Genomic DNA, 17,598 nt, shown 5'->3' on the forward strand with positions numbered 1-17,598 from the left:
TGAATGAACACAGCATACATGTTTCAGCCATCAGAACCTCTGGGAATGAAAAAAGCATAGAGGATCCGGCCATCACAACTTTAAGGAATCAACAAATCATACAGCATCCATCCAAAAGAACCATAGTCATACAGGATTCAGCCATCAGAACCTCTAGGGAAAGAACAAAGCGTACAGGATCCAGCCATCACTACACTAGGGAATGAACAAACATACAGGATCCAGCCATCAGAACACTAGGGAGTGAACAATGCATACAGGACCCAGCCATCAGAATACTAGGGAATGAACAAAGTGTGCAGGATCCAGCCATCACAACACTAGGGAATGAACAAATCATGCAGGATCCAACCATCAAAGCCTCTAGGGAGTTAAACAAAATACAGAATCCAGCCATCAGAATATCTAGGGAATAAACAAATCATACAAAATCCAGCCATCTGAACCTTTAGGAAATTAACAATGTATACAGGATTGAGCAATCACAACACTGGGGAATGAAAAAAGCACACAAGATCCAGCCATCACAACTCAAGGGAATAACCAAAAATATAGGGTCCAGCCATCAGTACCTCTAGGGAATGAAGAGAACTTACAGAATTCAGCCTTGAGAATATCTAGGGAATTAACAAAGCATACAGGATCCAGCCATTACAGCCTCTAGGAGATGAACAAAGCATATGTCATCCAGCCATCACATCACAAGGGAATGAACAAACCATACAGGACAGGGTCATCACAACACTATGGAATGAACAAAGCATACAGGATCTAGCCATTAGAGCACTATTGAATGAACACAGCATACATGATTCAGCCATCAGAACCTCTGAGAATGAACAAAGCATAGTGGATCCAGCCATCACAACTTTAAGGAATCAACAAATCATACAGCATCCATCCAAAAGAACCATCAGAACACTAGAGAACAAACAAAGCATACAGTATCCAGCCATCAAAACCTATAAGGAATGAACAAAGCATGCAGGATCCAGCCATCATATTCCATAGGGAATTAACAAATCATACAGGATTCAGCCATCACAACACTAGGGAATGAACAAAGCACACACGATTTAGCCATCCTATCACTAGGGAATGAACAAAGCATACAGGAGCCAGTCATCAGACCCTCTGCCGAATAAACAAGACATTCAGGATCCAGTCATCAGAACCTCTAGGGAATAAACAAAGCATAAAGGATCCAGCCATCAGTCCTTCTGGGGAATGAACAAAGCATAGATGATCCAGCCATTAGTCCCTCTGGGGAACTAATAATTCATATAGAATCCTGTCATTAGAGCCTCCAGGGAACGAACAAAGCATACAGGACCCAGCCATCAGAACACTAGGGAATGAACAAAGCATACAGGACCAAGCCATCACAACACTAGGGAATCAACAAAGCATTCAGGATCCTGCCGTCAGAACTTCTAAGGAGTTGACAAAGAATTCAGGATCCTGCCATCAGAACTTCTAAGGAATGAGCAAAGCATACAGGATGCAGCGATCAGAACACTAGGGAATGAACAAAGCATACAGGATCCAGCCATCACAACACTAGGGAATGAACAAAGCATTCAGGATCCTGCTAACAGAACAACTAGGGAATCAACAAAACATACAGGATCCAGCCATCAGAATATCTAGAGAATGCACAAATTATTCAGGATCCAGCCATCCGAACCTTTAGGAAATGAACAAAGCATACAGGATCCAGCCATCGCAACTCAAGGGATTAAACAAAGTATACAGGGTCCAGCTATTAGTACCTCTAGGGAAAGAACAGAGCATACAGAATCCAGCCATGAGAAATTCTATGGAATGAAGAAACCATACAGGATCTAGCCATTAGAGCCTCTAGGAACGATCAAAGCGTACAGGATCCAGCCATCACAACACTAGAGAATGAACAAAGTATACAAGATACAGTCATCAGAACCTATAAATTAACAAACCAAACTGGATCCAGCTATCAGCATCTCAAAGGAATGAACAAATCATATTGGATACAGCCATCTGAACCTCTTGGAAATGCACAAAGCATAAAGAATCCAGCCATCGGAGCATCTAGGGAAAGAACAAAGCATGCAGGATCCAGGCATTACATCACTAGGGAATGAACAAAGAATACAATATCCAGGTATCAGAACATCTAGGGAATGAACACAGCATACAGGATCCAGCCATCACAGCTCAAGGGAATAAACAAAGCATATATGGTCCAGCCCTCAGTACCTCTAGGGGACGAACAGAGCATTCAGAATCCAGCAATGAGAACCTCTAGGGAATGACTAATGCATACAGGATTTCACCATTAGAGCTTCTGGGGGATGAACAAAGCATGCAGGATCCAATCATTACAATACAAGGGAATGAACAACGCATACAGGATCCAACCATTAGAGCCTCTATGGGGTAAACAATTAAAAAGGATCCAGCCATCACACCACAAATGGAATGAACAAAGTATAGAGGACCCCGCCATCAAAACACTAGCGAATGAACAAAGCATACAGGATCCAGTCATTAAAACCTCTAGAGAGTGAACAAAGCATACAGGATCCAGCCATCAGAACACTTGGGAATGAATACAGCATGCAGAATTCTGCCATCAGAACCTCTATGGAATACATAAAGCATAGAGGATCCAGCCATCACAACTTTAGGGAATGAACAAAGCATACAGAATTCAGCCATCAGAACACTAGAGAATGCACAAAACATACAGGATTCAGCCACCAGAACCTATAAGGAATGAACAAAGTATCCAGGATCCAGCCATCAGAGTCTCTAGGGAATTAACAAATCATATACAATCCAGCCATCAGAACTTCTTGGGAATGCACAAAGCATACAGGATCCAGCCAACAGAACCTCTAGGGAATGAACAAGCCATACAGGATACAGCCATCACAACACTAGGGAATAAACAAAGCATAGGGGATCTAGCCGTTAGATCCTGTAGGGAATTAACAAAGCATAGAGAATCCGGCCATTAGAGCATCTGTGGAATGAACAAGGGATTCAGGAAACAGCCATTACAAAATTAGGGAACGAACAAAGCTACAGGTCCCAGCCATCACAACAATAGAGAATGAACAAAGCATTCAGGATCCAGTCATCAGAACACTAGGGAATGAACAAATCATACAGGATCCAGCCATCACAACACTAGGGAATGAACAAAGCATTCAGGTTTCTGCCATCAGAACATCTAGGGAATGAACACAACATACAGGATCTAGTCATCAGAATATCTAGGGAATGCACAAATCATTCAGGATTAAGCCATCAATACCTCTAGGGGATGAACAGGGCATACAGAATCAAGCCATGAGAACCTCTAGGGAATGACTAATGCATACAGGATTTCACCATTAGAGCCTCTGGTGGATGAACAAAGCATGCAGGATCCAGCCATCACAATACAATCGAATGAACAAAGCATACAGGATCCAACCATTAGAGCCTCTATGGGGTGAACAATTATACAGGATCCAGCCATCACACCACAAGGGAATGAACAAAGTATAGATGACCCAGCCATCAAAACACTAGCAAATGAACAAAACATACGGGATCCTGTCATTAGAACCTCCAGGGAGTGAACATAGCATACATGATCCAGCCATCAGAACATTTGGGAATGAATACAGCATGCAGAATTCTGCCATCAGAACCTCTAGGGAATAAATAAAGCATAGAGGATCCAGCCATCACAACTTTAGGGAATGAACAAAGCATACAGAATTCAGCCATCAGAACACTAGAGAACGCACAAAGCATACATGATCCAGCCACCAGAACCTATAAGGAATGAACAAAGTATCCAGGATCCAGCCATCAGAATGTCTAGGGAATTAACAAATCATATAAGATCCAGCCATCAGAACCTCTTAAGAATGCACAAAGAATACAGGATCCAGCCAACAGAACACTAGGGAATGAACAAATCATACAGGATCCAGCCATCACAATACTAGGGAATGAACAAAGCATTCAGGTTCCTGCCATCAGAACATCTAGGGAATGAATAAAACATACAGGATCCATTCATCAGATTACCTAGGGAATACACAAATCATTCAGGATCCAGCCATTCTAACCTTTAGGAAATGAACAGAGCATACAGGATCCAACCCCTAGAACACTAGGGAATGAACAATCATACAGGATCTACCCATCAGATCCTCTAGGGAATGAGCAAAGTATACAGGATCCAGCTATCACAACAGTAAGGAATGAACAAAGCATACAGGATGCAGTCATCAGAACCTCTAGGGAATGAACAAAGCAGACAGTATCCAGCCATGGAAACTCAAGGTTCAAACAAAGCACACAGGGTCCAGCCATCAGTACTTCTAGGGAAAGGACAGAGCATACATAATCCAGCCATGAGAACCTCTAGGGAATGAAGAAAGCATACAGGATCCAGCCATTAGAGCCTCTGGGGAATGCACAAAGCATACAGGATCCAGCCATCAGAACAATGTAGGGAATGAACAAAGCATACAGGATCCAGCCATAACATCACTAGGGAATGAACAAAGAATACAATATCCAGTTATCAGAACCTCTAGGGAATTAACACAGCATTCAGGATCCAGCCATCACAGCTCAAGGGAATAAACAGAGCATACAGAATCCGGCCATGAGAACCTCTAGGGAATGACTAATGCATACAGGATTTCACCATTAGAGCATCTGGGGGATGAACAAAGCATGCAGGATCCAGCCATCACAATAAAAGGGAATGAACAAAGCATACAGGATCCAACCATTAGAGCCTCTTGGGGTGAACAATTATACGGGATCCAGCCATCACACCACAAGGGAAAGAACAAAGCATAGAGGACCCAGCCATCAAAACACTAGTGAATGAACAAAGTATACAGGATCCAGTCATTAGAACCTCTAGGGAGTGAACAAAGCATACAGGATCCAGCCATCAGAACACTTGGAAATGAATACAGCATGCAGAATTCTGCCACCAGAACCTCTGGGAATAAATAAAGCATAGAGGATCCAGCCATCCCAACTTTAGGGAATGAACAAAGTATACAGGATCCTTCCATCAGAATCACTATGGAATGAACAAACCATACAGGATTCAGCCATCAGAACATCTTGGGAATGAACAAAACATACACAATCCAGCTGCCAGAAGTTCTAGGGAATCAATAAATCATACAGGATCAAGCCATCAAAACCTCTAGGAAATGAACAAAGCATACAGGATCCAGCCATCACAACACTATTGAATGAACAAAGCATACAGGTTCTAGCCAATAGAACACTAGGGAATTAGCAAAGCGTACAGGATCCAGCCATCAGAACCTCCAGTGAATCAACAAAGCGTACAGGATCCATCCATCACGGTACTAAGGAATGAACGAGACATACAGGATCCAGCCATCACAACACTAAGGAATGAAGAAAGCATACTGGATCTAGCAATCAGAACTTCCAGGGAATGAACAATGTATACAGGATCCAGACATCACAGCACTAGAGAGTGAACAAAGCATACAAGATCCAGCCCAGTGGAGTCCCAGCATTGAGAGCTTAAAACGGTAAGTGGGAATGCATGGAACTGATGATCTATCACACAGAGTCCATAAACCCTTACGGTACACTCTCACTGAGAGGTCAAAGGCCATTTTATATTATTTATCACAGAGATGAGAAATCCCATGGAAGGTCAATGACTGAGTCCACAACACATTGACAGTCTTTCACTGAGAGTCCACGGCCAATTCTACTGCCCATAGAAAGTATTTCTCTTAAATTCAACTGCCCATGGAGGGCCATCTTCCACTGAGAGTTTACCAGTCATTGAGGGTCATATCTCAGTAGGGGATCAGTCATTAACATTCCATAGATCATGAACAGCCCTTGGAGGGCCATCTCTCACTGAGATCCCACAGCCCATGGACGGTCTATCTTTTAAAACCCACAACCCATGTAGGATCTTTTACTGAGAGTCCATAACCCAAAGCGGAGCATCATGGACAGTACTGAACCCATGGAGGGTCTTTCACGTTCCGAAAACAATCCTTGGGGGTACCTCAGTGAGAGCTCACAGAACATGGATGGTCATTGACTGAGGGACCAAAAACCATTGAGGGTCTCCAAGTGGTAGTAACCGGCCCACGCAGGAACACTAAATGAGAGTTTTGAGCCCACATAAGGTCATTTCTCACTGAGAGTGCTGTAACTTCGTTATAAAGTTTATTTTTATATGGACCCAAAATTATATGAATTTAGGGGTAAATCTATTAGAATAGTGGTGGAGGACAGCGCAGTAAGTCATCTTGCTGCACTGCCCTGCGCCACAGGGAAAGGGCAAAAATTCACTGTATTTATGAAATACAGTGCATTTCTGTCCCTTCCCCCACACTGGTGCACAACTGACTGCCTAACGCCAATGCAGGCAGGATTGTTTTTGTGCACAAAGGGGCATCTTTCTGCACACAAACAATCCATGGAGCAGTTTTCCTCTTTCTATGTGTGCTGCAGAATGCAGCACACAAGGAGACAGGAAAAAACGAGGAGAAATAAAAGTACTTGTCCTTATTACTCCTCCCCCGGGGAGGCATAAGGTTTTGACACATTCCCAGGTTTACACATCTATGTAAATCTGGTAATGCGTCAAATCCGATGAGTGTTGCGTATGAAAACCCACTGCAGCGCCCATGGAACAACCCCCAGACGCAGAGAAAGGCAAAGACCGACTTGCACTGCCTTGCCTTATTCTATATCTATGAGGCCATGAAAAGCCATGCAAAGTGGCTGTGCGTGGCCTCATAGACAGAGGTCTGCGCTCTGCGCCGTCATAGCGTAAAAAAAAGTGAAGCACCGGTGGCGCATCAGACTTGCATATATGCCCCTTAGTATTCTAAACAACTAAACATCCACATAACTTGATGATATACATATTAACACATAGGGCCTGATTTTTACTTTTTTTAGTGCCACATTTGCATAATTTTTGGACCCAAAAGTGGCACAAACTTACAAAATTCAACTATATTTTGTAAGGTTGCACTGCTTTTGCTTAAAAAAATTACGCAAATGCAGCGCTAAAAAAGTATAAATCAGGCCCATGGTCCCATTTGAGTGAATTGTGATTCAATTGTGTTGCTGTGTGTTATACAAGTTGCTCTTTGTGGATCAGAAGTGCAGGAAGACCGATAGAGACCGTGTTACAAAAATTCAGTCTACGTGATATCAGTGACTGGACCAAGATCTAGGAGTCTAAAGTCAGAATGGGGGCAACCTTCTTGAGTACTTTGAGCATAAATTAGCTAGTGGAAAGGAGTTTTGAAATTTGAAAAAAACAATATAAATTTGAATTGAAAACCACTCCCGAATTGCAAGCTGATTGTGCAGCATGTGATGAGGCATCAAAGGAGCTAGGCCACCAAAGAGAGGACCATATGTCTGGTTCACCGATCTGAAGATCTCAGTCTTAGTCGCATCCCTCATTCAGGAACTGCAGTCCTAAGGAACCGCGCCATAAAGGGATTCCCTAACTCTAGCTGTCTCACTGGAAGTTTAGCTTTAGCAAAAACAACAGGGGGTGAGAAGTTGAACATCACCCACCATCATCTCTAGGGGAGAATTTTTGCAATGTTTCCAAACTATGTGGTGAATTTAAGTATTACCATTGTAAGCATCCTAACTGTGCTGTGTAGGTATATATTGTTCTACCTTGGGTCCTATGTGAGCTGGAGATCATGCATGTTCATTTTCCTTGTCCTGTTACAATTAGTGAACATGGCTGTTAATACTGAGCCTAGGTGATTGAGCCCTGTTTGGTGTGATGCTGAATGTAGGACCAGTCCATAGGGTGTCCTGTGCTCTTACCCATCCGCAGGCAGGATCTTGAGGTAATGAGTCTATGTGATGGGTGTGGTGTGATGCTGAATGTAGGATTAGTCCTTAGGGTGCCCTCTGGTCTTACCAATCCACAGGCAGGATCTTGAGGTTATGAGTATATATGATGGAGCTCTAGCTGGCATGATGCTGAATGTAGGATCAGTCCTTAGAGTGCCCTGTGGACTCACCCATCCACAGATAGGATCTTGAGGTAATGAGTCTATGTGATGGATTTGGTGTGATGCTGAATGTAGGGTCAGTCCTTAGGGTGCCTGTGCTCTTACCAATCCACAGACAGGATCTGGAGGTAATGAGTCTGTATGATGGATCTGGTGATTCTGAATGTAGGATCAGTCCTTAGGGTGCCCTCTGCACTAACCCATCCACAGACAGTATCTGGAGGTAATCAGTGTGTGTGAAGGATCTGGTGATGCTGAATGTAGGATCAGTGCTTATGGTGCCCTGTGCTCTTACCCATCCGTAGGCAGGATCTGGAGGTAATTTGGTTCCGCCGCACGGTTCACAAAGCGGATGCAGGTCAGTGTGGCAAACTCACGCATTGCGCCTTTGATGGCGGCCACATCTTCGGCACCTAAGGGACAAGAGAGGAAAGGGGGGCGGTGACATAGGGGAAGTAACCTGGAAAGGTATCTATGAAAGACGAAGGTGAGCCTGTGTGTAAAACTCACTGTAAGTGGGGCTGAGGGTGTAGGGCACAGGGACGGACCCATCTCTGGATTTAGGCCAGAAGCAGCTGTTGTTTGGACACACCCTGGCACTGCGGCCTGGTTGGATGGCAATGTCCCCCTCACGCACCAGCTGTGAAGTGCCTACAACAGTGAAACACAATGATAGCAGTCAGTGCCTGTCATTAAACAAGAAGGAACAAGAGCACACGGGGAAAAGGAAGCTGACTTTAGGCTAAAAGCACAATTTGAAGAAAAAATACAAAATGCAAGATTCACTCTTGGTGGAGGAAGATTTCAGGTACAACATCAAACTATGACATAAGCACCTAATTTAGAAAACAAACAACCCCAGGGACTAAGAAAGCCCTCAGCACACAGGCATGCACAGTGAGGAGTGACTGCAGCTGTGAATGTTTACTCTGAATAGTTTCCTGTGTTTTACATTCTATAGTGTTGCCACCTTGTCATATCAGGAGTTATTTATGACACTACTAAAAGCATTTACTGGCTTGATATAATAATATCGAGCATATTAAGACAGAAAAATTCTATTAACAACTATGATGGCTAACTGCCTTCTAAGCCCTTTATATCTTCTTTCAGCAAACACCAGCAGTGACATCACACATATTGTCATAGGCAGCCTTTTCTCCTGTCACCACCATAGATTCTGTGTGATTCTTCGTGCACATATTTGTATTAAGTCTTTAAATCTAAATTAGGATTGTACGTCATTCTCTGTGTGACATACAAATATGAACCAATATTAAGAATTCTTTGAATATTCACTAAATAAACTAGAGTTAGACCAATGAGCTGGTTCAATTTATACCGTTTGCAGCGCACAAAGGTTACTTTAATTTTCATCGATAAAATTGCATTCATGCACTCCTTCAAAATATATAGCAATGCAAGCCAATCATATGCTTTGATTAGTAACAGGAGTTATGCGGTGATGGCATGATATCTATCTGTATGTTTCAATGCTATGAATTTCAAACATGTTTGGGGATGAGTTTATTTCCCAGAATGCATTTACGTTGAAATGTGACAGGCCACTCCACTATATGTTTTTAAATGGATGGTACCCGTTACCAGATGTACTACATTTGTTAAATATGAGTCATTGCTTATGTATTGAGACCAGGTTGAAATGCCAGTTTCAAACTACACTATAAGTGCCAGTGACAGGCCTAAGACATGTTTAGAATGCTGCTTTAGCAGCTGTCATAAGGAGGGCCGCTGCCCACTAGCAGCATTTAATTTACAGCCCTGGGTACACGTAGCACCAAGTACTAAGGGGCATATTTCAAGCCCATCACGCAGGGCAGCGCAGAAAATGACAGATCCTTGCAAATCTGGGAATGCATCAAAACCCACCGCAACGCCCACGGTAGGGCTCCCTGATGCAGTGTAAGGCAGCACAGGGATTTGTGCTAGGTTGCCTTACGCTATATCTACAAGGCCATGAAAAGCCACCCAAAGTGGCTTTGCTTTGCCTTGTATATGTGGGTATGCACAATGCACCACTGGTGCACAGGCAATGTACGGCGCTTGTTAATATGCCCTTAAGAACGTACAAGTACATTAAATCTGCCAATTAGGTGTAGGCCAGTTTTACCATGTTTTAGGGCGAGAGCAGACACACTTTACCGCTGGTTAGCAGGAAAAAACTGCACAGAGTCCTAAAAAACAACAGAGAAGGACAACAGAAAAAGGTTAAAAAAAACTCTGTAGTGAGCCTGCAGAAAGGGTTGTGTCCAACACGTTGGTTGTCTTTGGTGATTATTGTTTTTGCAAAGTACTCTTTTTTGATGGCCACCCCCCCACTCACTTTTTGCTGAGTGATGCTGTTGTTTTTTACCTGCTAGTGTGCTGGGGCCTGCTAACCAGACAGCAGTACTTATGCTCTTTCCCTTAAACTGTATGTCGAATTGCAAGGGCCAATGGGCAAGGAATGTACCGCCCCTCTAAGTCCCTAGTAATTGGTACCAGTGGTACCCAGGGTCAGGTTGGTAAAGGGGTCACCAGGGCTGCAGACTGTTTATGCCACCCTGTGTGACCTGGGTAAAAGTGAGACTGCAGAGCTGCCATGTCAGCCTGCACAAGCAGCCTGCTGCTCAAGGACAACTCTGCCCACACCAGGTGCAGGCAGAGTCCCCTTTACTGCCCACAGGGCAGTAACCCCTAAGGGAGGCCTCCTATAGCCCAGGAGACAGGGTGCACTGTACTATGAGTGAGGACATATAAGTATGAGCATATATGACCCAATGACAGCATTTATTATTTTTTAATTCTTGTAATGCTACCACGAGTAACCGGCAGTCAATAGGATAACATGGACTGGCATCTGGGCAGTTCCCAGATATACAGCCTGTGATGGCACGGCTGATTCCCCTGTGTTTGGTATCAAACACCCTGCTTTTTAATCCTGAGCACGATGCCCATGCTCAGGGTTAACTAGCGTGTACCCCGGTGCCACCCTTAGAGGGTGCCCACTCTCTGCTGTTTTGGAGAGCTTTCTCAAGCCTCTGCCACCACATACAAGACTCTGCCCTCCTGCTGTTTGTGATAGCACTTCCACAGGATGGTGACAAAGGGACTGGGCAGGCAGGAGGCCACACATCCTCCCTCCCAGGCTGGCTAACTTGAAAGGTAATCAATGCTGTGAGCCTCAAAGACTTCACATGCGCTTGAAATGTAATTACTCATTCCCCACTTCAGGACAAACCCCTTCCCGCCCAGCCTGACAGGCAGGAACTTAGCTATGCAGGAGGCGTACACCTCCAAAAAGATGCCCACACCTTTATGGTGGGCCAGGAGGTCTGTACAGCCAAGAGAGGGTTCTGCCATCTTTGCAACCCTTAGGTTTAGTGGATTCTGGGTAGGAAAGTGGCCTACTTCCACAGGACGTGGTCAGTACAGGGGCAGGCTAGCTGCAGGGACCAGTTGCCCATTGGCCACTGCCCCCCTCACCCTTAATGCACCCTAAACCAGGACTTAAGGGGCTCCACTGGCACCAGAACCTTAGTTCGTACTTGCAAAGAAGAAGAGGCACAAATAAGATGTTGTCACAGACACAGGACCTTGACTCCAGCCACAGCGAGAAGAGAGGACACAGAAGTGACCTACGGAGACCACCACTGGAACTGAGTGACTGACGTGTGCTTCAGGTGAAAGCTCATTGGTCCCAGCAAGAGGAATCCCAGTGGACACCGGGAAGCCAAGAAAGACTCACCTGACTGGTGGTACCAGCCCCCTGTAAACTGCAGGAGTAAACGCCATGCTGAAGTCATCAAACTGTGACCCAACAGGCTCTGTGTAAGTGAGCCTACAGAAAATCTGTGTTCAGCATCAACAGAGTGGGAGTGAAGTCTGTGCCAGTTTCGAGCCTCTGCTCCTTTCCGGATCACCTCCAACCTTCGAAGTACCAGCGGACCACCTTTGCAGAAACCAAGGCTTGTCTGTCACCTGTCTAGAAACTGACATCCACTCAGACATCACCGACTCCAGAGCATAGAGACTGATGTCAGCAACGACCCTCCTCCTGTGTTCTTCATCCTGAAGAGAGTGACCTCGAGAGGAGCAGCAAAGCAGCTTTGGTGTGACCATCTCCCGTGACTGACAGCCTGAAGCCACCTCTGAACCTAGAACCACCGGATGTGGTGGCGAAGTCCCAGTTGTTGATTCCTGGTCCCACAAAAAGCCCTAAAGCCAAAGGCTAGAGAAAGTCCACCCCCAAGTACCCATTTGTCGAGTGGTGCAAACGTGCCAGCAGAGGCGGACCCGTCAGCACCAAGCACAGCTGAAGCACCTCTGCACCCGGACTCCCCGGGCAAGGTAATAGGAAACTGACTGTTGACTCTTGGTCTAGGGCCTTGCAGATCTTTAAGTCCAGGTGGGCTCCCCAGAACTCACCTGTAAGTGCCCGAGTGCACACTTTGATGTTCTCCATTGGCTTCAATAGGAGCTATTTAAACAGTGAAAATACCCTATTTCCTAAAGCTTCTAAAATTCATAACTCCGGTTTTGTGTAACTTAAAAAGTTACGTTTAGTGTTGAAATGTATATAAAATCTGTTTTATTTTTCTAAATTGGTTCGGTATTTCTTTTGAGGTGTGTCATTTACTTATCATCCATGTGGGTGTTGTGAAAAGCTTTACACATGTTCCTCTAAGTAGCCTGACTGCCACACTACCAGCACTGAGCTGACCTGAGGTCCTCTACTGGGTAACATGTTAGTATTACATGGTAAGATTCCCCAGTCATACCTCATAATACTGCCACCTTGATACAGTTGTAAAGACACCTACGCTCAGGCTCATATTTGACTATCTTGTAACAGCTTGTAGCGCCTAGAGGCCCTGAGGTTATTTCTTACCTTGATTCTTTTCGGGAGTTTCTCAAAGATGTCTGTGCTCAGGGTCACAGCTGGCCAATGTTTAACAGAGTGTAGCGCCCAAAGGCACCGAGGATTTATTTTACCTTTGTTCTCTTTGGTGATGATTTCGAAGCCATCTGGTCTCATGGTCACAGCTGAATATCGTGTAACAAAGTCTAGCGCCCAGAAGCCTGAGGTTTCCTCTTACCTTGGTTCTCTTTGGTGATGATTTCTAAGACGTCTGGTCTCAGAGTGACAGCTGAATATCGTGTAACAGAGTCTAGCGCCCTGAAGCCGGAGGTTTTCTCTTACCTTTGTTCTCTTTGGTGATGATCTCGAAGCCATCTGGTCTCAGGGTCCCAGCTGAATATCGTGTAACAAAGTCTAGCGCCCAGAAGCCTGATGTTTTCTCTTACCTTTGTTCTTTCTGGTGATGATTTTGAGAATTTTTGCTCTCAGGGTCACAGTTGAATATCGTGTAACAAAGCCTAGCGCCCAGGAGCCGGAGGTTTTCTCTTACCTTTGTTCTCTCTGGTGATAATCTCGAAGACGTCTGGACTCAGGGGCTCCGCTGAATGCTGAGTGTCTGGAAGAGGAGGCACATTTCCAGCTTCACACCAGATGCTCATGCACAGAAATAGATGAATTCAGAAAGCAATGACAGGAGATGAAATATTCTCTGGGTCCAAATGTGCATCTGTGTCTGTGTAGATGATGTGTCTGTCTGCCAACGCGCAAAGATGTTCATGCACATTGTGTGGAAGGGGGTAAAGTGTGTAGAGCTTGTAGGCGCTAGGATATAAGTGGCAAACAGGGACAAATGTGCAGGCCCATCTTCCTTACCGAACGGGTGCTCGCACAATGCGTGACATGTTACATTATTCCCAAATACCAGTTCCAAACACAGACTGGAGCCGTTCGATCAATAAACCGCTCTAGTCTTGTCTACCGGACTCTGGTTCTTAGGGTTTTGCTCTCTGTGGTAGTTTCTCTCGAGTTCATTTTACGTGTCCAGTCAGGAGTGTGAAGGCTCCTCCTTCATCCTCACACCGCGTGACTCACAGCAGCGCTATGTTCGTGCACACGGCGCACGTGCACACAAGTCATTCACAGCCCCACGTCTTACTTTGGATCCCTTTGTAAACCCGCAAAAAGTGATTTAAACGCAACAGTAAACAATGCAGCCACCAACCCCGCCCTCAGTACAGCGCTTCGTTACAGAGAGGAGCTATGCTCGAGTATAACGCTATCCCGATTCAAAATGTACTCACGATTTTTCTCCAGTTCGTAGAAAATCTGCAAAAGAGAAAAATGAAGTTTTAATCACCTAACATAAGTATTCGGATTTTAGAACTTTAGGGGACCCTAAAGCCATGTTTTAAAAGATGACATAAGATGTACATTGGGCTATATGTCTAAGTATCGAACACAAAGTCTCGCCCTGCAGCGGTGTGGGCTGCAGGACAACCCCCTGCACAGGGTCATCAAGGGAACTGAGTGGAGATTTACTGTTCAAATGATTCATCTACTTACCTCGTCGATACCGTGCAGCTGACATCTTGCAGTCAGTGTTGTTAGGGGTGATATTTAAGCGCCAATGTTGTGGTAAAGCGCGGTGGCCCCTGGCATGGTGTGACCTGTTCCTTGAAACACTCAGGATTGCACTGGTGTCAGAGGTGAAGTCTGTGGTCCATGGACCCGTCTGGATGCCTCTTACTGCCGAAGGAACGTTTCGGAAAGAGTTTCATGGAAACAAGTGGCCTTCAGCAGGACGGATGCCCTGAAGCTGTACAGAGTTCCCGTACAATGTAACAGGAGAGTCTATGGAGCTGTCCTTGAGGTCTCTCAAGTGGAACAATCTGATCCTGATTTGGGTACAAACTGCTCTTTGTGCCCAAATCAGAATTCCAATTTGCGTGCTAATCCCATACCCGCAGGTCTTATGGCAAGCAACATTTTTTCCCCGATAAAAAGTGACAGAAACCGTGCAGGCGCACTCCAAAACATCCTTGTTTGAGTTTCCAAACATATTCACATCTTCTGGCATGTATGAAATAAGCATCACCCCCCCCATTCTGAAACTTCAGACGCAGAAAACTGATCACATTGCTCAGAACCCACACACCTTACTAAATCCCATACCACACAGTATCACTGCTTCCAATGAGCTCAGTTTGACCCAGGAATTACATGGCTCAGTCAGAGGCGGGTGCAATTTGGCATTCCTTGCAATCCCAGAATTAGGACCCAGGTACTGGAAAATATCTAGGGACGTTCACTACAGCCCCCCTCCCCTCAAGTCTTAACTCCTTATGAGATCTGCAAAATAAGCCCAGGTGGAAATCATACTTTCCAACTAAATTGGAAGTTTGATTGACACATCATCTGTCCAGGTAAGCTGACCACTAACTGCAGGTGGAGCCTTATGGTGTCCCCAGACTACTGGACAGATACATCATATATGCTCATGGAAACTCCTTCTGTGCCTGTGTCATGCCTCTAAGATTGCTCTTGGTGTCTAGACACTTTTCTCTGGGTCGTAGTTAACAGTGGTGCTTCGGCACTAGGCCAAAGACGACAGAGTCCTACTTTACTCCCACACTGACGGTCTATTATGGATGTCCTGCAACAGAACATGTGGGCAGGAGGGGCAATCTTTCTTGCATTCATTAGGGCCTATGGCACCCCTTCTATGCCACTGACATTGCAGTGCCTGTTTCATGGCCTCAAAGTGCTGTCAACATTGAACCCTAAACCGTTAGCAGTGGTGGCCTGTCACACCAGCTGTGAGTTTACAAGATCCTTGACAGGGCCAGCAGGTGTGTCAGTCATGTTGCCTCCCCTGGTGCAGGAGGTGTAAAGGCCTTGCATATGTAATACTGTCACTGATGTACTCTCCCGTACAGGTGTGCTCTCTGTGAAACCCACCTGAAACACATTACAGTCACACAGGGCTGGGCAATACTATCACCCATATACTCCCCTGTATACGTGACCTCTGTGAAGCACACCTGAGAGGCATCACATGTAATCAGGGCTATGTGATACTGTCACTCATATAGTCACCTGTGCAGGTGCACTGCAGACCTACGTATTATGGCTACAGTGGTTCTTGGCTCTGCAGATGCCCTCACAGTCAGGTGAGGTACATCAGAGAAGCTCTATGTGCACACAGGTCTACATAATACTATTACAGCAGCTCTCGCTTGCACAGGTGTACTTAAAGCGATACACACCTGAGAGATTACACCAACTCAGAACCATACGTAATGTTATTGCTGCAGTTCTCACCTGCACAGGTGTACTTAAAGCGATACACACCTGAGAGATTACACCAACTCAGAACCATACGTAATGTTATTGCTGCAGCTCTCGCCTGCCCAGGTGTACGTACAGTGATGTACACCTGAGAGATTACACCTACACAGAAACATACGTAATGCTATCACAGCAGCTCTCACCTGCACAGGTGTACTTACAGTGATGCACACCTCAGAGTCTACACAAGCACAGAATCATGTATACCATTACAGCAGCTGTGACCTACACAGGTATAGTTCCAGTGATGCACACCTGGGAGACTACACCTTCACAGAACAATACATAACACTGTAGGTACAACTCTCAACTACACAGGTGTACTTACAGCAATGCACACCTCAGAGACTATGCCTACACAGACGCATCCATAATGCTATCACTGCAGCTCTCACCTGCACAGGTGTACTTACAGCGATGCACACCTGAGAGATTACACCTACTCAGAACCATACGTAATGTTATTGCTGCAGCTCTCACCTGCCCAGATGTACTTAAAGCGATACACACCTGAGAGATTACACCAACTCAGAACCATACGTAATGTTATCACTGCAGCTCTCACCTGCACAGGTGTACGTACAGTGATGCACATCCGAGAGTCTGCACAAGCACAGCACCACAAATAGCATTGGTACTGCAGCTCTAAGCTATATACCATTGCTAAAGGAGTTCTCACCTGCACAGGTGTACTTACAGCGATGCACACCTGAGAGAGTACACAAGCACAGAATCACGCGTAACATTGTTACTGCACCTCTCACCTGTAGCTGCACACAGCTCTAGATCCCATTGCTAAAGGAGTTCTCACCTGCACAGGTAAGCTCCAGCAGGTGCTCAGCAGACACACTGCGACCAGGGCCCACGCTCTTCTGTCCATCCTCGGGTTCTGGGCAGTGCTCAGGTCACCAGCGGACAATGTCTCTTCCTTCAGGGAGATGCTTTGTTGGCCCCAGACCCAGTCCTTTATATACCCATAAGATGCTGAGCGTCCTCCAATCAGCTTTCAGTCCCAAGGATGACAACTCCTTCAGCACAGGTCACAAGGTGAGTGTGCCCTGGAAGGGATGCCCCGGGATCTTCTCTGAGGTGCAATGCGCCAAGGTAATAATAAACAGCTTTTAAGTGCGGTAAATGTGGTTTGTGACAGACCGCGCTCCGTGATATGTTTGAAAAACTTACACTGAGTTCTCTCTGAAAGAGGGTGAATTTGTGATTGGACACAGTCTCGCCTCCCAGGGTTTGGCGCCTCAAACAACAACCACATCCTCGAGGCACCTAAAGCCCCGGACTGGAGAGAATCACAGGAGACACAACAAGTGCATC

At 45.4% G+C, this 17,598-nt stretch overlaps 1 protein-coding gene across 1 annotated transcript in view; it reads right to left on the reverse strand.

Moving 5' to 3' along the window:
* Positions 1-17,206, reverse strand: part of LOC138283729 (embryonic protein UVS.2-like) — a 47,339-nt gene extending 30,133 nt beyond the window's left edge. Inside the window, exons 1-5 of the mRNA XM_069221774.1 lie at positions 17,084-17,206; positions 14,226-14,250; positions 13,475-13,540; positions 8,574-8,714; positions 8,359-8,476 (exon numbers count right to left, since the gene is read on the reverse strand). Coding sequence (XP_069077875.1) covers positions 8,359-8,476; positions 8,574-8,714; positions 13,475-13,540; positions 14,226-14,250; positions 17,084-17,152 — 419 coding nt within the window. The 5' untranslated portion in view covers positions 17,153-17,206. The remainder of the gene's footprint in view (positions 1-8,358; positions 8,477-8,573; positions 8,715-13,474; positions 13,541-14,225; positions 14,251-17,083) is intronic.
* Positions 17,207-17,598: the final 392 nt, after the last annotated feature.

Source organism: Pleurodeles waltl, chromosome 3_1 (genome assembly GCF_031143425.1).
Source record: "Pleurodeles waltl isolate 20211129_DDA chromosome 3_1, aPleWal1.hap1.20221129, whole genome shotgun sequence".
Taxonomy (NCBI): Eukaryota; Metazoa; Chordata; class Amphibia; order Caudata; family Salamandridae; genus Pleurodeles; species Pleurodeles waltl.